This window comes from Podarcis vaucheri, assembly GCF_965113315.1.
Source record: "Podarcis vaucheri genome assembly, chromosome: 12".
Classification (NCBI taxonomy): domain Eukaryota; kingdom Metazoa; phylum Chordata; class Lepidosauria; order Squamata; family Lacertidae; genus Podarcis; species Podarcis vaucheri.
Window position 1 is genome coordinate 53929240 of NC_138750.1, and position 23861 is coordinate 53953100.

General features: G+C 44.2%; 1 protein-coding gene across 7 annotated transcripts in view; it reads left to right on the top strand.

Moving 5' to 3' along the window:
• PRKAG2 (protein kinase AMP-activated non-catalytic subunit gamma 2) overlaps positions 1–23861 on the top strand; it is a 208647-nt gene that overhangs the window by 179694 nt on the left and 5092 nt on the right. For all 7 annotated transcript variants that reach the window (XR_014212219.1, XM_082192434.1, XM_082192435.1 and 4 more), the window contains 7 exons: positions 2846–2904; positions 10003–10048; positions 11491–11545; positions 12313–12439; positions 20419–20584; positions 21585–21622; positions 22807–22953. Coding sequence is in view for 6 of the 7 variants with exons in the window: in XM_082192434.1 (XP_082048560.1) it covers positions 2846–2904; positions 10003–10048; positions 11491–11545; positions 12313–12439; positions 20419–20584; positions 21585–21622; positions 22807–22953 (638 nt within the window). In the remaining variant the exon portion in view is untranslated. The remainder of the gene's footprint in view (positions 1–2845; positions 2905–10002; positions 10049–11490; positions 11546–12312; positions 12440–20418; positions 20585–21584; positions 21623–22806; positions 22954–23861) is intronic.

Consider the following 23861-nt stretch of genomic DNA (forward strand, 5'->3'; position numbering starts at 1 on the left):
GGGTCTGCAACACTTAGTGCTTTTGTGGAGGAAGCTGAATTCTTGGTTTTTTTATACTGACATTTTAAACTGCTCGGAAATGGGATGCTTAGTGTATCATAAAAGCAGGGCTGGAAAAATTATTTTAAATTCCAAGGAGTCAGCATTGCTCTTTCAAGAGCCAAACATACAAAGAGCTGAAAAGGTGCAAGCAGCAATATTTCAGGTGCTTTTGAATTATCTTCAGCTTTTCTGAAAAGAGAGAAGTAATTTCCATTACAAGCAAATTCCTGTTGGCTTTATTTCTAAAATCCCATTTGATTTCTGTAACCCGCCCCCCCAAAAAAACCATCTTTCTAGGCCTCACTTCCATTATAAATATGCAAGAATCTAATCTGTAGCAAGACACTACTGGTTCTGACTGCATCTTAAGTGAAAACCATTGCTTGGCTGTGTCCGGTCTTTTTAAACACATGGAGCCCTCCAGACCTTTGCTGCTTGAAAAATATTTCTGATTTTAAAAACTCTTGTATACCTGCCAGCAGTGTTGTAATAAAATACATGCCTGGACTTGTAATTCTCTCATGCATAAAGACATGAAATTACATACCTAAGAAGAGGATGCAGACGTGATTTTTAATTCCCCCCCCCAAATTCTCCCATTGTACTGTGGCCTCTCCCCTATCGCCTTGGGGACTATTCAGTTGGAATGCCAAACTATAGCTTGACATTATGAGAGCATACCTCATACTTTTATGCTCCCTTGTGTGCCAAGATTTGAATTTTCCAGTCACTGCCAGTTGGTCTGAACCTGGTGAGCTAATGTTTATAGCAGGTAACCACTGTGGTACCCTCCAAATGTTGTTAGATTCCCTGCTGGAATAGCACTGGCAGGGAATTTCACCAAAAAGTGTAAGCCCGGGGTCACCAACCAGTGGGCAAATTTGGAATTTAGAAAGAGGACCATATGCACCAGTTTTAAAATGGTTACCGTGAAGATAATGGGCATAATGGCTTCACATCTTAAAGAGCAAAAGAGAGAGAGGACCACAAAATGGTGTTGACAAGCTTTCCCATCAGCTGCCCCATTTGCTGAATTGCAACTCATTACCAAACTTAAAACCATGGAGAGACCTGGTCTGAACAAAGACATTGGATTCTTATCTCATTATACATGACTAAGCCATTTTTCACCTTCTCACCCCTTGCCTTTTCCTGTAAGACCTATTGCAGTCGTTAAGAGTCGTCAACAGGCTCATCTCAGCTATCTGCCAATCTCCCATTCCCACCACCCTTCTGAGTAATACCCCTCCCCACCTTCTCACTATATAGAAGGATCTGGAAACTTCTGTTTCAGTGTATCTGAAGAAGTGTGCATGCACACGAAAGCTCATACCAAGAACTAACTTAGTTGGTCTTTAAGGTGCTACTGGAAGGAATTTTTTTATTTTGACTATGACAGACCAACACGGCTACCTATCTGTAACTGCCCCATCAGTGAGAGTGGGAAGCACCTATACTGGCCACAGCTATGCTTGCTCACAGTGAAGCTCTTTTCAGCTCCTGATGGAAGCGTGGGCATCCATTCCTGGCATCAAATGAAATGTGGTCATGTTGAAGGGTGTGTTCAGTTTAGGAGAGGCTGAGCCAGTGTAAACAAGAATTGACTAGGAAGAGCAAACACTCTCCTGCATTAGATTTTTGAAAGGAAACTTCCTGAGACCTTTTGAAAATAACATAGGGAGATACTGGTTGGCAGCCACTGGGGTAAATTACGGATTGGATTGCTCTTACTGTTTTAAAGCAGCTAGTAGGTGCAACAGCAACGGAGCCAAAGAATGTTGCTTCTTCCCAGATTTCTTGCATATAAAAATGCTAACATGTTCCGTATGTTCTAGCTGTAATAGTAGTTCCTTTCCTTTAGAAACTCAGCCTGCAGTCTGACTGCATCACCAGAAGTTTCTACAGTACAGTGGTACCTCAGGTTACATACGCTTCAGGTTACATACGCTTCAGGTTACAGGCTCCACTAACCCAGAAATAGTGCTTCAGGTTAAGAACTTTGCTTCAGGATGAGAACAGAAATCATGCTCCGGTGGCCCCATTAGCTAAAGTGGTGCTTCAGGTTAAGAACAGTTTCAGGTTAAGAACGGACCTCCGGAACGAATTAAGTACTTAACCCCAGGTACCACTGTAATTTACAGTAGGCCTATGGCTACAGTTTTGTTCGGCCTACTTGTGTATAACTAAGTAAAGTTGCCAAGCTCTTAACTTTCTGGATTCAGTTTGATTTATTCACCAAGTTCTGTAAACACTCATTTGTGACCATTGGCTATGCTGGCTGAGGCTGATGGGAGTTGTAGTTAAACATTGTTTCCTGCTTGGCAGGGGGTTGGACTCGATGGCCCTTGTGGTCTCTTCCAACTCTATGATTCTATGATTCTATGATCACATTGGCTACTTCTCGTTTATAATTAACCAGAAAATGGAATCATCTAATCTTGGCATGCAAAGGAAGGAGTAAGCGTGGAAGGTTGAGGTTCCTGATCCTAAACCAAACAACAATTAGGAGTTGTTTGGTGAGGACATTTTGCTAGAGTTGTGTGACAAAATAGATTTTACCTGTTTAACAGATGTGAAATGCTATGTCCCTTTATTATGTAGGAATTATGTTTATGTAGCTCTGGTGATTCTTGTAAAAGGCAGGCAGTGTCATGTACACTCATATTTCCAAGCTACACTAGGAAAAAATTTTAGGAACTTTTATCAATTAGGGATGCAATATTTAATTTATTTTAATTTGTTAATTAAAAACTGTCTAAATATGATCTGAGTCTTTATTTTGCATTGTTTTCTCTTGTTACAGGAATGTTAACTATTACAGATTTCATTAATATACTGCATAGATACTATAAGTCTCCAATGGTAGGTACAACCTCATAAATAAAATTATCTTTAGTGAAACAGTATCCCTGAAATAAAAGCATTGATAACAATATATTTGATAATAATATATTTTTTTTGTAATTGGGTGGGTGGTTGAAAGAATGCTGCCTTTTGAAGAGGAAGGAAAGTTTTGCTGCTGAATGGTACATGTGAAATTAAGACCCCCACCTTTTTTTGTAGATATTTGGGCAAAGGTTTCTTTATCTTATATCACTCATTAGTTATTGTGTGCCCCAGTTACCCATCTTTGGAGTGAGGAATAAGAGAGATGATAAGAACCATTATTCCTGGCTTTATATCAAACTTGATACTTTAGGTTAGTGTTTCCTGAACTTGGCTCCCCAGCTCTTTTTGGACTATAGTTTCCATCATCCCTGACCACTAGTCTTGCTAGCTAGGGATGATGGGAGTTGTAGTTTAAAAAAAAACCCGGAAACCAAAGTTTGGGACACATTGCTTTAGATCATGGTTAGGCAAACTAAGGCCCGGGGGCCAGATCTGCCTTCTAAATCCCAATCGCCTTCTAAATCCAGGCCGCGGATGGTCCGGGAATCAGCGTGTTTTTACATGAGTAGAATGTGTGCTTTTATTTAAAATGCATCTCTGGGTTATTTGTGGGGCATAGGAATTCCTTCACCCCCCCAAAAAAAAATATAGTCCAGCCCCCCACAAGGTCTGAGGGACAGTGGACCGGCCCCCTGCTGAAAAAGTTTCTGACCCCTGCTTTAGATAATTGCACGTCTCTGATACTGAAGGAGTTTGTTTTTTATTTCTCTGGTGCATGGGGTAGCTGGCTTAACCATGGTAGTTATAAAATGATATGCACAAACCAATATAAAAAGCAGAAATAACATGGATGTAGCACAAAGTATGCAGAAAATATGCACAGTGGAATGGAGCCAGTGTGGTTTAGTACATGGAATAAGTGTTGGACTGCAGATACCTTGATTCAAAGGCTGGTTTAACTGTGAAAATAACTACCGTATTTTTCGCCCCATAAGACGCACTTTTTCCCCTCCAAAAATGAAGGGGAAATGTGCCTGCGTCCTATGGGGCGAATGCAGGCTTTCGCTGAAGCCTGGAGAGCGAGGGGGGTCGGTGCGCACCGACCCCTCTCGCTCTCCAGGCTTCAGGAAGCTCTGCGCAACCCTCGGGAGACCGTCTCTGAGGGTTGCGCAGATCTGCCTGCACTCCTGGGACCAGCGCAGCTCTGCGTGGCCACCGGGAGCCAGGGGCGAAGCTCCGCCCCGCTCCCGGTGGCCGCGCAGAGCTGCCTGCAGTCCTGGGACCAGCGCAGCTCTGCACGGCCACCGGGATCTGGGGGCGAAGCTCCGCCCCGCTCCCGGTGGCCGCGCAGAGCTGCCTGCAGTCCTGGGACCAGCGCAGCTCTGCGCGGCCACCGGGAGCCGGGGGCGAAGCTCCGCCCCGCTCCCGGTGGCCGCGCAGAGCTGCCTGCATTCCTGGGACCAGCGCAGCTCTGCGCGGCCACCGGGAGCCGGGGGTGAAGCTCCGCCCCGCTCCCGGTGGCCGCGCAGAGCTGCCTGAACTCCTGGGACCAGCGCAGCTCTGCGCTGCCATCCGGAGCGGGGCGCTAAGCTCCGCCCCACTCCCGGTGGCCGTGCAGAGCTGCCTGCAGTCCTGGGACCAGCGCAGCTCTGCGCCGCCATCCGGAGCGGGGCGCTAAGTCCCGCCCCACTCCGGATGGCAGCGCAGAGCTGCCTGCCATCCCGGGATCAGCACAGCTCTGCCCATCGCCAGCCCCACAAGCTCGGGGGACAGCGGGGAGGCAGAGCGTGCCTTCTCACTCTTCCCCGACCTGGTTCTTCCAGCCCCGCACCTGGGGGGGGAAATAATTTTTTTTCTTTATTCCCCCCCCCCAAAAAAAACTAGGTGCGTCCTATGGGCCGGAGCGTCCTATGGGGCGCAAAATACGGTAGTTGTCCTGGGGCAAGACACTCTAGGGCACTAGGTTTGTTGTAAGACTGAAATGAGCCAACCCCTCCACAGTTTCATAATATGAAGTTAGGACACAAATTTATACGCAGAGATCCCACTTATCCACCTGCTCATTATCCAAAAATTTCACTTATCTGAACATAGTAATACCCAAATCTTTCTACATACAAAGCTGATTGATATCCAAACAACTGGAGTTTGCCCACTTCCTTCCTTGTTTGTGCTTTGTTGGTCTGCAGCAGACATTTTCGGACAGAAACCATAGAGAGAGGGAGGAAGGAAAGAGAGTGGACAAATTAATTTTGTCTTTGTCTCTTTTTTCCTGGTTGGCTGCAGCCCTTTTATGAAGAAACATGGTGGGAGAGGGGAGAGAGATCATGGGTTAGAAATGTTCACATAGGAAATAATGGAAATCACCAGTTTGTTATGCAAACCCTTGCCTAATGAACAATTTCCTGAGTACACATTGTGTTTGGAAAGTGGGAACTGCATGTAGTTGTACAGGCATGCTGCTGGGATCCAGGATGTATCTGCTACATAGCAATCGTGATTGGTATCCAGCCTGTTAGTTCCTGTTGTTTGTTTCAGCATAGCAGCTTTATCTGAACATGCCAACTGTTCCAATTTGAAACTCTTCTGCCTTGCATACAAGGTTGAAATGCACTTTCCTATGTGCTTTAAATTCCAGTAAGTTCCAGTTCTCCCTACAGTCAAGCACAGAGCATATTGTTGGAACCATATAAATTCAGTTATAGGGGGGAAACCATTTTTGGTGCACTTTTAAGGAGAACTTCCTTTGTTAGTTTTTTTCTGGAAATAATCAAGTTGTGCAAGGAGAGGAAACAGCTGACCGTTTGGTAGTTAAGTCTGATCTGCTACTAGTCTTTCCCTGTGTACCTGATGCATTTTGTTGGAACAGAGACAGTGAAAATGTTTAAAGAAAAAAATAGATTTCTTTCACCTGAGAGTATACAGCCTGATCCTAAAGAAATATATCGCTGGAATGGTGCACAGACACAGTGGGTCAAATGCTTCCTTTTATGATGCCTGTCAGCCATGACACACATTTGTCTATGTATCCAGCTCTCCCAATACTGGCTTGGCTAGGCAAAACCCTGTTAATTAACAATCCTGTACCAAGGAGAGTTTTGGGAAATTCTCACCCAGCATAAAGTCAGGCAAATCATATCAGATTTGGACACAATGGGAATGAGTATGAAACAGAGCTTTGGAAACTAGAGTTGGGCAAGGAGCCTGAAAAGGAACTGGGGCTGGATTTCCCATTGAATTGTACCTGCTAAATCTTTGGCTGCAGGGCTCTATTTATAACAGATACCTATTACTTGTCAGGTGCTTAGATTTCCACTGATTCCTAGGATGTTGCATATGTTAATTGTCCCCAGTCCTTGCTTCTGTCTTTAGCTTTCTTCACTGTTTCTGTGCCACAAAACAGCTGTCTACAACTAATCTATGGCCCTTCTCCTGCGGAGGTGATTGGGCTGTACTACTTTAGACTGCAGTTTGGAGGCTTTCTCTGCTGAATATTCCTCCCTACACATTTAGAAATCTAGATGTTAGGGAGAAGAGTTCTATTTTGCTATGTGGATGAAATTTTATGGATGGAGCGCCCCCAAGCAATCTCAGTGCTATAGCCCAAAATAAATTTACCACATTAGTAGAAAACTATGCTGGTCAAATGGTGACTTTTCACCAGGATAGTGCTGACCTATGCATTTATGTTGCGCTGATGTAGCTGTTCTACTGTGACCAAAAGCATCATAGTGATTTATTGAATTTAGGTAACAGTTGCCTGTAGCTCTTCAACAATGCTGGTTTTTTGCTTGTAGCATTGCTTCAATCACATTTTCCCCATCTTGGCTTAGTTTGTCTAGAACACATGGAGTAAACATGGTACCGTCCAGATTTTGTGGACTGCATCAGCCCCAGTCAGCAGCTGCAGTAGTCTGGGATGTTGGGAGTTTTGGTTCACACTCACTGGAAGGCACTAAGTTGGCTATTTCTGGCTGAGGGAATGTTTGTTGTTAGTAATCCTTCAGTTCCTAAACAAAGTCAACAAGTTATTTGACATTGAAGTTTGCCATTGTTCTAAAAGGAATAGCAGCAATAAAGAATTTATTATATTTGAATAGTTGAAAAGGCTACTCTGAAAAGTACCTATTAATTGTAGGTTTGTTTGTTTTTAATTTGTTGCAGCAGGAGAAGCAAAAGTTCTTTATTTTTGCATAAATGACCATCAGACATTTAACTCACTGAAAATGAATAGTCTTGCTCTGTCAGTTACTGAAACCATAAATTCACTAAATAGTGAATGGAATTAATCATGATGTAAATATAATTAATTTGGCGCAGTTCAAACAATCCTTCATATAATGGTTTGGAAGATCAGGCATAAACTGCAGGCATACATTTGCCCTTTTTGCTTACTCTCCTCCATTTCTGGTTTTCTGTAATCTGAATTGGGTAAATAATTGAATAGAGGCAACCAGAAAATGGAGGAGGGAATCCACAAAGGGGAAACATATGAGCCTGTGGCATGTTCCTAATCCGCCAAACCTTGAATGGGCCAATATGTTCGACACAGTGGGTAGATGTGATGAGAGATGAAATGCAACTTTGTGAATTTTAAGTGTAAACTTAGCACTATATCTTTTTGCACTTTGAAAACCATAATTTCAATTTCAGAATCATTAGATGGGTGCATTTTGTAACTTTAACTCCCTAGAAACCATAGTTACGTCCTCTCCAGAGTTATTGTCCCCTTCCCTTCCTTGTTTTTCATGCTACATATTCACAGGCACAAACCATGTTCATTGATGATCCCAGCTCAAATATGAATACAGCTTCTGTTTTACAAAGGACGCCTAGTTTGCATTGTTGAAGTGAATTTCAAGAAGAAAACAGGAGTAACATCTGGAGAGTGAAGGAAAGGGAGCACCATTAATGAGCATGACTCCTGATTTGCAAACCATGGGTCTGTAGAGGAGCCAGGAATTTTAAATTAGCACTGCAGCATTCTCAGCATCAAATAAGGGAGTGATCGTTTTTGTAAGGCAATAAAATCCAGCTGTACCACTGCTGTAAGAGTTGCATGCATTCCAATAGCTTATAAGTGTTTTCCATATTTGCTGATGTGTATGGATTCAGGGTTTTTTTACTCCCATCATGAGGAAAGTTGGAGTATTGTAAGTAGAGTTTCTATTTTGCATTAGAGTGCCAAGCACCCATGCCAAGGGATTTCTGTACAAAGTTCAAGTTCTTTCCATTGCTACAAACATTCCTGCCATTACTCAAATCATTACTGTTGCAGTAATGTCAACAAGTCAAACTCTATATACCAAAATTGGTACTTGGTTTTTAAAGGGTGCTGCAAAGATTCATTCCCTTTAAAGAAGATTTCTTAGGCAGACAAAATGAAATATGCTTCTTAACTCTTGTGGCTTGCATTCTTTAGAGCCCAGTCTAAAATTCAACATTCAAGAGCTCTTTTAACCCGAACTTCTGAATTATTGAAGCATGGTGCCATAGTGTCAGGAGATGGCAAAGTTGTAATTCACTGTCCCACCTCTGCTAATGTTATTTGGGAACTGCAGGGAAAGATGCTGAACTCAAAAGTGTAACATTCTGGAATCTCCAGAATGTTATCTCCTGTTATCTTGGGGTCTGGTAGCAATTTTATGTCAGGGTAGGGATGATACAGTGGATCTGCATATGTATGTTAGTGCAAAATGAGTGTGCAGAGAGGGCCTTTACCACACACAAGTGTACAGTATAAGATTCTACAATGATATGCCAGTATAACTTTGAAGATTCATTTGCACATCTTGGACAAGCACACACGACACTACTGGGCATGTGTTGCAATCTCCTTCCCTTCCCTTATTAGTGTTAACTATGTTGCAGCATTTTGTCTGCACTAGCATTAACTGTAGTTAGCTTTGAAATTAGGGTTTCTACCTGACATGGAAAACTGCTTAGTTTAACACAGATGTAATGCTGCAGTTTGGGGAACACTAACCAGGGAAGGATGGAAGTTTCCGAGCCTGTGGAATGCTCCTGATTGCCTAATCGAATATGACAAATCAAAAGTGGCATTTTCAAACTTAATTTTAAAGTACAGTGGTGCCTCGCAAGACGAAAAGAATCCGTTCTGTGATTCTCTTCGTCTAGCGGTTTTTTCGTCTTGCAAAGCAAGGCCATTGAAAGATTAGCGGATTAGCGCTATTAGCGGCTTATCTGCTGATCGGATCAGCTGATAAGCGGCTTAGCGGCTTAGAAAAAAGAGGGGGAGGGGGGAAAACCAGCAGGAACTCGCAAGACATTGTCGTCTTGCGAAGCAAGCCCATAGGAAATTCGTTTGGTGAAGCACCTCCAAAACGGAAAACTCTTTCGTCTAGCGAGTTTTCCGTCTTGCAAGGCATTCGTCTTGCGGGGCACCACTGTAAGTGTCTTGTAAAGAATGCATGTAGCTACCCATAACTGTACACAGCTAGTGATGGGGATAAGGGGCTGCTGCTGACACTCAAATTATGATGTAATCTTAATCTACATAAGAAAATGGAAGATGTGCAACTTTTCTGCTTCAGCAAGATTTTTTTCATTATTTTCTTGACAGCAGAATGAATATATTTTGTTAGCAATTCATTCTATACCTGGTTATTTCAACCACTTTTCAGCCAAGTGCTCTAATTAGTTTTATTAGTGTAGGAAAATAAAATTTCATTTTCAAAACATGCAGATGAGAATCTTGTTCATCCCAGGGCTGGCGTTAGCAATTAGTATTTTCCCACCACCCTTAATTCCTGTTTGCTGTAATGTGCTTGCAACAGAGCATAAGAAAATGATTCAAATTAGAATGTAATTGTCAATTCCAGTGGCTGTGTATGCAGAAAATCTAAGTATTTGTTCAGGATTTGGGTTTAGTTTCCAATTTGTCAGCCTTTCATTGCATTTTAAAGTCACCCATATTACTATAGTTAGTCTCAGCATATTAACTATGTGCCTCAGTCCTAATTACTTGAAGGTAGATAGCTGTTAGTTCACTGGCCATTTTAAAATTATATGCTAAAGATTTGAGCTTTAAACCTGTTTTTTTATTTGCAGGTACAAATCTATGAATTGGAGGAGCACAAGATTGAAACATGGAGGGGTAAGTACCCTTTGAAAGATATGCACTAAGAACATGATTCACAGCCTGTTATGCAGTACTATACTATGTGTTGTCCTTAATAGGGGAAAGACTATATAGTTCAGTGGTAGAACATCAGCTCTGCATGCAGAAGATCTCAGGTTAAATTCCCAGCATCTTCAGCTTGGGCCAGGAGACACCTTGCCTGAAACCCTGGAGAACCGCAGCCAGTGAGTGTAGACAATATTGAGTTACATAGACTAATGGTCTGACTCAGGAATAGTTTCCTATGTTCCCTTAGCCTGAGAACCCAGATATACTTGGGCTCTGCCATGGGCTGTGGAAGAGATTCCAACACAAGTGTGAGTGCTGGAATCCGTCCTAATTGCTCATATCTTGGGAAAAGCTCAAGTCTGTTTGTAGTCTGTAAAATTCTAAAGGGATTAGCTCATATTAAGGTCTTTCTTTGCAGGAAGGATAAAATTACAGGAAGGTAGGAGTTGGAGGTGTAAAGCTTTAGAGACAAAATTAATGCAGGTATTTTGGAAAAGCTCAAGTCCTCATTTTGGCAAGAGTAATGGAAGTAGTAAAAGAGATTACTGGATATGATTTGTTGAATCCTAAAATATTGCTTTTGGGATATTTGAAGGATCATCTATTGCTGGAGGACTTTAAAACGGTGAATAGTTTACATAATAAGAGTTATCTTGGAAATCCCCCTGAAACTCTTTATTATCATCTTCATATGAGTGAATGTGTTATTTCTTACAAAACTTTCATGTTGTAAGAGAGGTTGATCACCAGGCAAGTTTATTGAAAAGTGTTTTTTTAACAATCACTGCAAGATGAAATATCACAATAACATTCACCTATATGTGTTATACATTTCTGACTGGTGGTGTAAATTTTAATTATTACATGTTGCATGTTTTGATTTAAATATGGGTAATAATGGCTTTTTGTATTTATATTTTCATAAATATAAATTGCCTCCCTTTGCCTCTTTCCACCGTACCAAGTCACTCCTCAGGAAATGATGTTAGATAAAAAATTGAAGATCTTTCAAAAAATATTCATCTTGAAGATGTGTCTTCAGGACATGCTATACATTGCAGAAAAAGTTGGAAGTTCATTTATTACTGCAGGTGCCTGAGAAGACAGCCTTAAAAACAAAAAGCACTTACATTAGTAATCTGAAACACTTCTTTAAAATACCCTCTGCTCAGCCTTTGCTATCTACTCTTTTATGGTATTCATGTGTATTAATATAGTATTATAGTGACCTCTAGTGATTGCTCTTATGAACCACTGCCATTCTTTAGTAAATCATTGATTGTCCTCACTTTCATATGCCGGGTTCGCTGCTAAGAGTAACACCGGGGTGTGTGTGTGTGGATATTTCATGAAATACTATTTTTTTATTATTAATTTATGAAGCATTGGTTTTCTTTTTAATTATACAGAGCTTTATTTACAAGAAACCTTTAAGCCTTTAGTGAACATTTCACCAGACGCCAGGTAAGATGCTTTTCTACTTTTGATTTCTTAAAAAGTAAATTGTGCTAATACATCCATCACACAGCTGCAAGGGACACCCTAAGACAGATAGTGCATGTTAGCAATTGGTGTTTCTAAGTTTCTAACTTCAATTAAGTTTCTAAATTGGTGATAGGAACCTTTATGGCTTATCTTAGAATCTTTGGGGTTTTTGAATCTGATTTTTTTTTGGGGGGGTCATGATTACACAAGAAATACTGAGGATATGGCATAGGTTTTCTTCCTTTCCACTCCTGCTTCCAGTTACATGTATTTCTGTATGTAGTATTAGTATATTACTATATAAGTGAAGCTTGTTATGCCATAATTAACCATCCATTCTGTGTAACCCTTCCAAGCCAGCACAAAGACATTTAGTGAGAAAGCTGTTGTGTTTATTACTGTTATTGTCCTCTATTTTAGTTTGCATTTGAATCTTACTAATCTTCAGGTCCTTATAAGTAAAACCTTCTCTTTTCCCACCCCATCACAAAGCATTTCCCCCTCTTAACAGCTTTCCTGTTTGGCTGACAGGATCTGATATAATATTGATGCTCAACTGTACTATACCTACTTTAACAATGATGTAATGAAATCATCTGTCCTTTAGCTCAGTTTTCACAACTTCCTCCAACATTATTTACTAAAAACCACTTAGTTGGTAGAGTGTAGCTTTGAGGGAATCATCAAAGCTGTCTTCGGATATCACAGTAAGAGTATACTAACAGTTGCAATAACTTTCTCTTCAGCCTTTTTGATGCTGTATATTCACTGATCAAAAACAGAATCCACAGATTGCCAGTTATTGACCCAGTGAGCGGAAATGCACTTTATATACTTACCCATAAAAGAATCCTCAAGTTTCTCCAGCTTTTTGTAAGTAAAATAATAAATTCCTATTACTGCTTGATGTTGGAACAGACAAAGTTCACTGTTACATTAGTAAAGTCTTTATAAACAACTGTACTGATATGATCCATTCCCTTTGAATACTCTACACTTACACTGGTACAGAAATAATAGGTATGTTCCCATTGTCTCTCTTCATGCAGTTGGTAGCAGGCCTTTACTCTGCACTACAGTGATAAAAGTGTTTCCATCCATAATAACTATGCAGGAAGTATTTTAATTGGACTTGTGCAATCAAGCAGTCTCAGAAAAGACTCTTAAATAATCCAGTCACTTTTGCAGGTGACACTTCATCACCCGGTTTGCATGTGTGAGAGGAAAATCAAAGCTTCTGCTTTCACTGCAGACTAAAGCAGTGTTTCCCAACCTTTTTTGGGCAAAGGCACACTTGTCTCATGAAAAAAATCTCGAGGCACACCACGTTACAGCCCCATGACGTCAGCGCGCAGCGTCACGCCGGGAGGGACGCACGAAGGAGGGGGGGAGGGTGAGCGGAGGCAGCGGCGAGCCCCGTTCCTCCCCATCCGCCCCTTTCCGTGCAAGGAGCGCGAACAGGTGTGAGAAGGGGGTCAAACCTGCGGGCCGGCGCCGGGGAACCTCCAAGCTTTGGGGGTGTGGGGGGAGGAGGCAGCAAAGCGAGGCAGGAAGGAGAGCGCGGCTTGGCTGGGTGAGCTTTGGCAGGGGCAGGGAATGAGAGCCGCGAGGCGGGCGCTGCGGACGGAGGCGCTGCCCGCCGAGCTCGCAGGCAGCCAGGCAGGCAGACTGCGAGAGCCCCGTGCTGGGCGGCCTCTCCTCGCCGCCGCCGCTCTGCATCTCGTCGCCCGACTCGCCCGCCTCCCTCCGGGGACGGCGCCCCAATCGAAAATTTGACTTTTTTAAAAAAAATCTTTCGCATTTTTTAATTTTTCCCACGGCACACCAGGCAACATCTCGCGGCACACTAGTGTGCCACGGAACAGTGGTTGAAAAACACTGGACTAAAGCACCGTTTCCTGTTACGTACAAACTTGGAACCTTAGTTTATTCTAACAAGATCCTGGATTCTTTTATCCTACTGGAGTTTGAATAAGGAACAGTTCTTTAAGTTTTTATTTTAGTGAAAAGTGCAAGCTTCCACTCTCATTTCTTGTTCATAGAGGAGGAGAGGGTGCAAATCCAAGGCTTGGCTTGCCTCATTTGCAGTCATCTGGCCTAGTTCAGTCACTTGAAACTGTAGTTGATCTTCCTAGGTTTTTATAAAGTTTAGCAGTATAATGAGATTATAGTTGAGAATTATCAAATGACCACATGGATGGTTTTTGTTGTCTCACTTTTCCTGTGGCAAAATTTCTCGTATTGGAATGGGTCATGCAAATAGCGTTTACAGGGTATTCAGATGGCAGCAACTTTATAGTGTTTACTGCCAAGAAACCTTCATGGTAAAAATCTATGCAAACTTTGCATTCTCATAATAGGGCTCACCACTGAGTTCAGAGACAGGATTGGAGCCAAACTGGGGCGCTGAGAAAGGAAAGAGGTATTGACATGCTCAGAGGAACTCTGAGGTTTGCAGAAGTAGAACATTTTGAAAAACAAACCACAAAACAGCCCAGTGAGGAGTGAGCATGCTCAATAAGCACAGAATATTGATTGATTGTTGGAAAATAGAAATGTAGAATGGACAGGGTCATGATTGGCTGGCTGAAAACCTGTCCAGGAGCATTCCTACTAAGAGGCGAGGATACACTGCAACATTCTTGGAGGTTCCACTTGTCTGTAATTGGTACAATAAAAAGATATGCTAGTAAAACTCCTTAGGCATGCTATCCCTTTCATAACTCTCCTGCAAAATTCAGTGTGCTAAATGTCACAGCTGCAGAAGCATGTCCAAATGATGCCTGGGTTATACGACACTCAGAAGTTCTAGCATGCAACCTTATATGAGGCATTAATAATTGCATTGTGAAGCTTGGACAAGGAAGCAGCAAGCTTTGAATGATAACCGTGCTGTTTCATTCATAAGCTACATCTTCAAAACACCAAGGACACTTGTGCCACTGCAATCCATGCTGCAATTATAAAAGCTGCGAACGTGTTACTGTATATTGGATATTTATTGTGTTTTCCCAGTTCAGGGCATCCCTATATGGGCAAGAAACGTGGGACAGAATGCTAGAATAGAGTTCAGCTTCAAAGACAGTGTCAGGGAACTGACATCGGAGGAAAGGGAAGTGGTAAGGCTCCCAGAGACTGGGAGAGAGTCAACAGCCAAAGCAGGGACCAGCAGGGGGAGCGCGGGGTCTCTGGAGGAGGATCTCAGTAATACTGAGAGAGACGCAGCAGCCCAGGCAGGAAGCAGCAGGGGAGAGAAAGGGGTGAGAGACACTTCGAGCGAAAATAGCGGGGAGGTGTCAGAAGCAACTGCAGGGAGACCCATGCTTCGCCGGAAGCTGCCACGTCGTGAGTCCAGGAGACGCGTTTCCGTTAAGGAACTTCTTTGCTGGAAGCGCTTCCGCAGACAGCCACTGTCAGACTCTACTAGTGACTAGAGCAGACATGTCTGAGGAGCTCTGTCACACACAGAGGTTTGTGGGGTCGCACAAACTCTGAAGGGGCACAATTTTAAGCACAAGCAGCTAACCATCCCCTGACAGCAGTCTGACAGTCTCTGTACGCTGCCTGTGCAGGAGAAAGCATCATGAGCAACCCAGTCGGAACCGGAGACGCAGGGGTTGGAGCTGGTCCAAGCTTGGAAGAAAGGTATCAAGCTCTGGAGGTCCAACTTGCGCTGCAGACGGCGAGGCTCGAGGAGAGAAGGGCTCAGGATGCTGACAAAAAGGGGAGAACCACTCAGTTCCCCAGAAAGGTACCAGGATTGGTGCAGAAGTTTGGGGGGGACCCCAAGGATTACCATGCCTTTAGGACTGAGATGCAATATGCTCTGAATGTGCAGTTTGATGAGTTCCCTGATGAGGAATCGCGAGTTGCGTTCGTAATTGGGCATCTTGAGAAGGGGGCGCGGGACTGGGTTCGACCCCTGATGGCAACGCACAACGATATCCTAAAGGACACTATGAAATTCTTTCGTGCAATGGATATCATGTTTTCCAGCGATATTGAGGAAGGGGTGGTGCGCAGACAGCTAATGGCTTGCAAGCAGGGAAGCAGATCTGTCCGTGAGTACTGGACTGAATTTACCATGCTGATTCACAGATTGGGGTGGGATTTATCGGCAGCACCCATTCAGATGCTATTTGAAGAAGGTCTTTCTTCAGCTGTGAAAGACGAGCTGGCCAGGAGCCCCAGGGCGGTGTCTATGGATCAGCTGACCAAATCTGCGCTGACCATTGGAGCGCGCCAGGAGGCAAGAGCCTTGGAGAGGCGGGAAGGGAGAGGGGAACGTTGGAAGGAGTTACGCATTCCAGACATTCCTGAGCCAGCTTTCCCGCCGGCAGAGCCGTTGGAAATCGGAGCAGCCCGCGCGCGCGCAGTTTCAAAGCCCAGTGAGGGGGCGAAGAAGGAGGGAAAGGGAGCCCGGAAATGCTATCTCTGCCAACAGCCAGGCCACTTTGCCAGAGTCTGCCCCCAGAGGAAGGAATGGCAAGGGATGGTGGGAGCTGTTGAGGGGGAAGAGCAGGGAGAAACGGAGCAGGTAAAAGCCAACGCCTGGTTGCCAGCAGGGCACTGCAGCCAGGCCAAAGAGCAGTGAAAGTGCCCCTTCCCCAAGTGCCAGTGCCAGAAGCTCCTCGACCTGCTCTAGTGATTGAAGTGTCGCTAGAGCTGCAAAATGGACACCCCCTAAAAATAAAGGCGCTGTTGGACTCAGGCAGCTCCTGCAATTTCATGAGCAAGGAGTTTGCTGCTGAGCACCAGATACAGACTATCCCTTTAAGCAACCCCCTGCAGGTGACCACGATCGATGGCAGGGAACTGTTGGGAGGAGGCGTCAGCTTGCAGACCGTCCCAATGATAATGAGGGTGGCAAGGCACACAGAACTGATAGCGTTTAATGTGGCCACCTTGGGAGGCGCTCCCATTATTTTGGGAATGAGCTGGCTAGCCCTACATGATCCGCTGGTGGGCTGGCATCAAAGAGTGGTTTCCTTCGGTTCCGCACACTGCTTAGAACACTGCAGGGCGGAAAAGGGGTCAGCAGGGGCCCAAGCCACCCTAGCAGGGACGGAAGTAATGGAGAAGGGGAAGGTGCCACCACAGTATGCTGATCTCAGCGACGTGTTCAGCGAGAAGGAAGCGGACCAACTACCCCCGCATAGGCCCTTTGATTGCCAGATCAATTTACTCCCTGGAGCACAGCTTCCTGTAGGCAAGTTGTATGCCATGTCAGACAGGGAGATGCAGGAGTTGCGAGCGTTCATTGACAAGAATCTGAAGAGAGGCTTCATCAGAGAGTCCAAGGCAGCGGGGGGTAGCCCAGTGTTTTTTGTGGATAAAAAAAACACGGACAAGCCGAGGCTGGTATGTGACTTTCGGGCCCTAAATGCAGTGACAGAGCCGGCGGCTTTTCCTATGCCCAGGATTGATGATATTTTGACCAGGGTGCGAAAAGGAAAGATTTTTACAAAGCTGGACCTAAGGGGGGCGTACAACCTGATACGTATAAGGAAAGGGGATGAATGGAAGACCACCATGTTCACCCCTTTGGGGGCATTTGAATACCTCGTTATGCCTTTTGGATTACAAACAGGCTCCGCGTGTTTTCAAGCCTTTATGAACCATGTACTGGGGCCTTTGCTCTACAAGAATTGCGTGGCCTTCTTAGATGACGTGTTGGTGTATTCGGAGAATGAGGAGCAACATGTGAGAGACGTCAGAGAAGTGTTGAGCAGGCTGCAAGCCAACAGACTGTGGGTGAAACTGGAGAAGTGTCAGTTTCATACCAAGGAGGTGGAATTCCTGGGGTACCGCTTGTCAGACAAGGGGTTGGCCATGGACCCCGGCAAGGTTCAAGCGGTGCTGGAATGGAAAACACCCAAGACCAAGAAGGATGTGCAGAGGTTCCTAGGGTTTGGAAACTTTTATCGTAAGTTCATCCGAAACTTCGCCCACCTGACGGCGCCCATCACGGACTGTCTCAGCAGCAAAAAGAAGTTTGTTTGGACGGGGGAGGCGGAGCGAGCGTTTGAGGAACTGAAAAGGGCCTTCGCCTCTGACGAACAACTTCTACATGTGGATTTACAAAAAAAGCTGAGGGTCGAAACAGACGCTTCTGACAGAGCCATAGGGGCGGTGCTTCTTCTGCAGCCGGGGAAGGAGGGGTCAGAGTGGCGACCATGTGCCTTCTTTTCGCGAAAGCTGAACAAATCTGAGAGAAACTACACGGTGTACGACCGGGAACTTCTTGCGATTTATGAGGCCTTCCGGAGATGGAGGCACCTACTAATTGGTGCACAACAGAAGGTGCAAGTGTGCACGGACCATAAGAATCTAGAGTATTGGAGAACTGCGCGAGTGCTCAACCAAAGGCAGTTGAGATGGGCCCAGGAGTTCTCCAAATTTAACTTTGAGATTTGTTACGTACCAGGCCCGGAGAACGTGAGGGCGGACGCTCTCTCACGCAAACCTGAATATTTGGAGGGAGAGGGTGCACCCGAAGAGACCCATGTCATTCCCGAGGACCGCTGGGTGTGTGGGGCGGCTTTGGTGGGGCAAAGGGAACTGGTAGAGGGAACGGTGCAGGATGAATACGCCCAGGACAAACTCAGGGGTCTCAGGAGGGAGGGAGACAAACCCGGGGGTTTTGAGGAGAGAAACGGGGCGTTGTACTACAAGGGAGCGTTATACATACCTGAAGGGGAATTGAGGGAAAAGGTACTCAAGCAACTGCACGATAGCCCCACAGCAGGGCATTTTGGGCAACACAAAACCATGTGGCTGGTTACCAGGGAATTCTGGTGGCCCAAGGTCAGGGAAGATGTGCGTGAATATGTGAGAGGGTGTGACCGATGTCAACGAGCCAAGGGGGAGAGGCGGGCACCGGCAGGTTTATTAGAACCACTACCCACGCCGGAAAGACCATGGGAGGCAGTGGCAATAGATTTCATGACTGATCTGCCCAGGTCCAAAGGGAAGACAGCCATTATGGTTGTGGTAGACCTGTTAACCAAGATGGCCCACTTTATAGCCTGCTCACATGCGGTCACAGCAGAAGAAACCGCTAAATTGTTTGTGGAAAATGTGTTTAGGTTGCATGGTGCCCCCTTGAGGGTGGTTTCGGACCGAGGGAAACAATTTACTTCCAGGTTCTGGAGGAAGCTCATGAGCTTATTGCATGTAGAGGTGAATTTTTCCACTGCCCGTCATCCAGAAACCAATGGGCAGGCGGAAAGAGCTAATGGTGTCCTCCAGCAATATTTGAGGTGTTATGTGAATGACAGAGAGAATGATTGGGTGGAGAAGCTGGCGTTGGCAGAATTTGCCTATAACAATGCAGAGAACGTGTCCACGGGGATGAGCCCTTTTTTGGCCAATCACGGGTGTCATCCCCGAGCCTTCCCAGGGGGGGAGGGGGAGAACTGGAGCGTTCCTGCCGCAGAACAGTTCGTTGAAGAAATGGAAGCGATCCATCGCCAGCTCCAACTTAATTTAAACAGGGCGAAGGAGGAATATAAGAGGCAGGCAGACAAAACCAGAAGGGAAGGGGAAAGCATTAGGGTGGGGGACCAGGTGTGGCTGTCCACCCAAGGGTTACCATTTAAAGGAGGTTGTAAGAAGTTAAGACCCAAAAGACTGGGCCCATTTGAAGTCACGCAACAGGTCAACCCAGTGGCTTTCAGACTCCGGTTACCGAACCACATGAAGTTGCACCCAGTGTTCCACAGATCATTGCTGTCACCGTATATAGGGGACAGAGAGGGGAGGGTCAATAGGGGACCAGCTATGGAGGAAAAAGAACACAGCTACCATGTAGCGGAGATTCTCGATTCCAGGTGGAGGGGAGAGCAAGTAGAGTATTTGGTAAGGTGGGAAGGGGAGCCGGAGTCGGAAAACACCTGGGTCAGGGCAGAGGATGTAGATGACGAGGTTTTGATTGAAACTTTTCATCAGAGATTCCCTAGAAAACCCCAGCCAGTGGCGAGGTTCCGGAGGGAATACTTCGCCACCACCGACGACGAAGAAGAGTTGGAGGGGTTCGCTGATTCCGAGGTGGAGGAGGATTCAGCGAGTCGGAACGAAGACCGATGGAGGGAATTGTTCGAGACGTCTGAAGATGAAGAGGATTCTTTTAGGGGTTTCAGCTCCTCACCGCCCAGAGGAGAGAGTAGGGGCGGGGGAGAGGGGGGCCCTGGAGGGGAGGTGGATGTCAGGGAACTGACATCGGAGGAAAGGGAAGTGGTAAGGCTCCCAGAGACTGGGAGAGAGTCAACAGCCAAAGCAGGGACCAGCAGGGGGAGCGCGGGGTCTCTGGAGGAGGATCTCAGTAATGCTGAGAGAGACGCAGCAGCCCAGGCAGGAAGCAGCAGGGGAGAGAAAGGGGTGAGAGACACTTCGAGCGAAAATAGCGGGGAGGTGTCAGAAGCAACTGCAGGGAGACCCATGCTTCGCCGGAAGCTGCCACGTCGTGAGTCCAGGAGACGCGTTTCCGTTAAGGAACTTCTTTGCTGGAAGCGCTTCCGCAGACAGCCACTGTCAGACTCTACTAGTGACTAGAGCAGACATGTCTGAGGAGCTCTGTCACACACAGAGGTTTGTGGGGTCGCACAAACTCTGAAGGGGCACAATTTTAAGCACAAGCAGCTAACCATCCCCTGACAGACAGTATTAGCTTCATTCTAACACATTTGACTTTGCCCACTAATCTTAAGCTTACTAGGCTACTAAAATATGTTACCAGTTGAAAGACATGATAAGGAAATTCCTTGCGTGGTAATTTTTTAAACTGTGTGAGCTGTGTAGCTTAAAAATGGTAAAATATGCCTGTCAAACAAGTAGTATTTTACTTCTTCTAGGTGTCAGAAATGCCAAAGCCTGCCTTTATGAAGCAAAATCTGGATGAACTTGGGATAGGAACATATGACAACATCGCCTTTATACACCCAGACACTCCTATCATTAAAGCATTGAATATATTTGTAGATAGAAGGATATCAGCACTACCTGTTGTGGATGAGTCAGGTTTGTATTCAGTAAAATGGCTATCGTTCGGAAGGAAATAGTTTATTTTGCCATTGGCTATCTGTTGTAAGTGCTAAATTATCTGAGCCGCCTTATTAAATGGGAAAAAATAAAAGGAGAAAAAAGCTTCTTTATCACCCTTTGATCAATCTTTTATTCATAACATCTCTATCATCTCACTTGAATTAATTACGTTTCTAGGAAACTGTAATAGAACAAAATGGTTCCATTCTGTTTTGGTTATCTTGCTTTTCATTATCATTTAAAGCTAAAAGCACATTTGCATATATCCCTTTTCCACTCTCATCAAACCCTATAGGATCTAGAACAAAATATATTTTTGCTTCTCTTTTCAGTTGTGTGTTTTCACTTCAATAAAATTACTCCTGATTTGCACCTCTATTTTTATTATACCTCTGGAGTAATTTTATTTTCCTTCCATTCCAATATAATGGTCAGAAAAGTGCAGATGGATTGTGCTTTTGCATTTCTTGAGTAAGGAAGGCGAAATTTCCCATTAATTATTTTCTTTGCTGAAATCATTGAAGCTAAAAATTAACTGTTTCCTAAAATATGTTCACCTTTTTATATGGATTCATCCTGCACTATAACTTGTTGACTCAAAAGTAAGCATGTACAGAATCACAGGCCTAGTGTGTGTCATATACACATTATGGAAGTAAACCCCATGACCTCTGAATAAACAAGCATGGGGCCAAGCTGTAAATCTGTTAATACAACTTCTAGGCGTATTTACATCCTTCTTGAAGAAGTGTGCATGCACACGAACGCTTATACCCAGAACAAACTTAGTTGGTTTCTAAGGTGCTACTGAACAATTTTTTAATTTGTATAGAGCAGTCTTTGTGCTGGCGAGGGACTGGTGGGAGTTGTACTCTTAAAACATTTGAACCAGGTTGACAGAGGCTAATATAGAGTATTGTATTTGGTTTTATAGCTTAATTACCAACATAAAGTTTGTTTTATCTTCTGTTTTTAGGAAAAGTTGTAGATATTTATTCCAAATTTGATGTAATAGTAAGTATTTACATGTTTTATATCTTTTAAAATATATTTTATATCTCTCACTTTTGCCCAGAGGCTTTTCCTAGAGTAGAATGGTCCTTTTTGCTCTTCAGTTCCTTATATTTCTATGTTAGTCTCTAACTTCAATTATTCCTATGATGGTTTCCATGAGTGCTTCTAGAGGGGTGGGGAGGTAAATTTCCTTGGAGAGAAGAGAGCAGCTGGCAACCAACAAAAGACTGCAGTCTGTTACTCGGTGCAAACCTAATGGTGCCCCATCTCCTAATCAAGATTGGGATATCATAGGTTAGCACGCTCCTATATTCTCCCCTCTTCTGTGAGCACCCACCACTCAATTTGAGTTCTGTAGCCATCTATGATAAGTGTTAGAGTCTAAACCACTGAGCCTAGAGCTTGCCGATCAAAAGGCCGGCAGTTTGAATCCCCGCGACGGGGTGAGGACCCATTGCTCGGTCCCAGCTCCTGCCAACCTAGTAGTTTGAAAGCATGTCAAAGTGCAAGTAGATAAATAGGTACCGCTCCGGCGGGAAGGTAAACGGCGTTTCTGTGCGCTGCTCTGGTTTCGCCAGAAGCGGCTTAGTCATTCTGGCCACATGATCCGGAAACTGTCTGCAGACAAACGTCGGCTCCCTCAGCCAGTAAAGCGAGATGAGCGCCACAACTCCAGAGTCGTTTACAACTCCAGAGTCGTTTGCGACTGGACTTAACGGTCAGAGGTCCTTTACCTTTACCTTTTTATGATTAGTATTATGTTTACACACTAATTTGCACTAATCCACAGTTTGCAACCATGATTAAAGTGGAAATCTGGTGCAAACTGAAAGGAAATAGGACTACCCATTTGAGACAGGAAGGAGAGGAGTGCAAGCTCACTGGGTTTTCCTGATATCCTGAACTTGGTTTGGAGATCAGTGATCTGCAAAGAGCCAATCATGTTTAGCAGAGGCACTATAGTCCTCCTAACTGGCATGCAAGCTTGGTCATAATGTTATATGTTTGTGCATCCTAACATTGTACATATTTATTTCGATTGTACTCTTAGCGTATCTGGAGGACTGGGTTTTTGGTCCATTTCTGAAGTGATCTTAGTAGCATCACATTCCTGATATACGGGGATAATACATTGGGTGTTTCATTAAAAAAAAAAAGAGTCTTATGTAATCACTTTTTTTCAGAATCTTGCTGCTGAAAAAACTTATAATAACTTAGATATCACAGTGACACAAGCCCTACAACACCGCTCTCAGTATTTTGAAGGTGTTGTGAAATGCAGTAAGCTGGAAACACTGGAGACCATCGTGGATCGGATAGTTAAAGCTGAGGTGAGAATTCTTGGACCACAACACATTTCTGAGTAGTGTTGCTAACCAGAATTCCAGCTAACACAATTTCAAAGAAGGACTCGGATGATGTCTGCATAAGACTCCTTCAAAGGTGTGCTAGAATGTGCATTTAAACTTATATTCTATAATCCTATATAAAGCACAACAGCTCTGTACTTCATGGATTCTTTATTCTAACTTTTAAAGACTTATATTTCTTACACTTTCTTTAAAATAAAAAAGTAATTGAGCATGATGAACTACTACAACCTTGGAGACTTCGGGTTTTGGCAAGCAGTGTGACCAAGCCCTGATTTTTGTGGCGATTGTGATGGCTACCTATGAAAACATGTGGCATTGTTGATGGACTGAAGTCTAAAGGTCTTTTGCTGAAATGAAGAGGTGGGAGATCTAAAGTTGCTCTAACCTAAGGTTTATAGATGATAAACTTAGCTGGACTGTTGGTGGTTATGTGAGAACTGTGACTTCTGCCATATTTTTTAAAACTTGATGAATATTAGTTTGCAAAGGCACATCACAGAAATGTGGATTCTGCTAGCGCACCCTTTAATCAGTATTTATGTGACAACTAGTATACGTTGGTTGAAAGGGGAAAAGAAATGCAAACTCATTGAAATGTTCTTGTAAGTTTAATACAAAGCACATGGTCTGGATAAGGGTGTAACGAATAATTATGCTTTGCTTTCAAAATACTGCACGTTTTGAATTCTGCAGTAATACCAGGAACAGGACAGTTCTTCTGGGATAGTGCTGCCTTTTAGCTACTGGCATGATCACCTTGCAAGCAGCAGGCTAGGAAGTAGCTTCTCCCCTAGGATGGGACAGGATAAATGTTATGAGGCATATGGGAAACTTTCCCATACAGCCATCACCATTGTAATGGAACA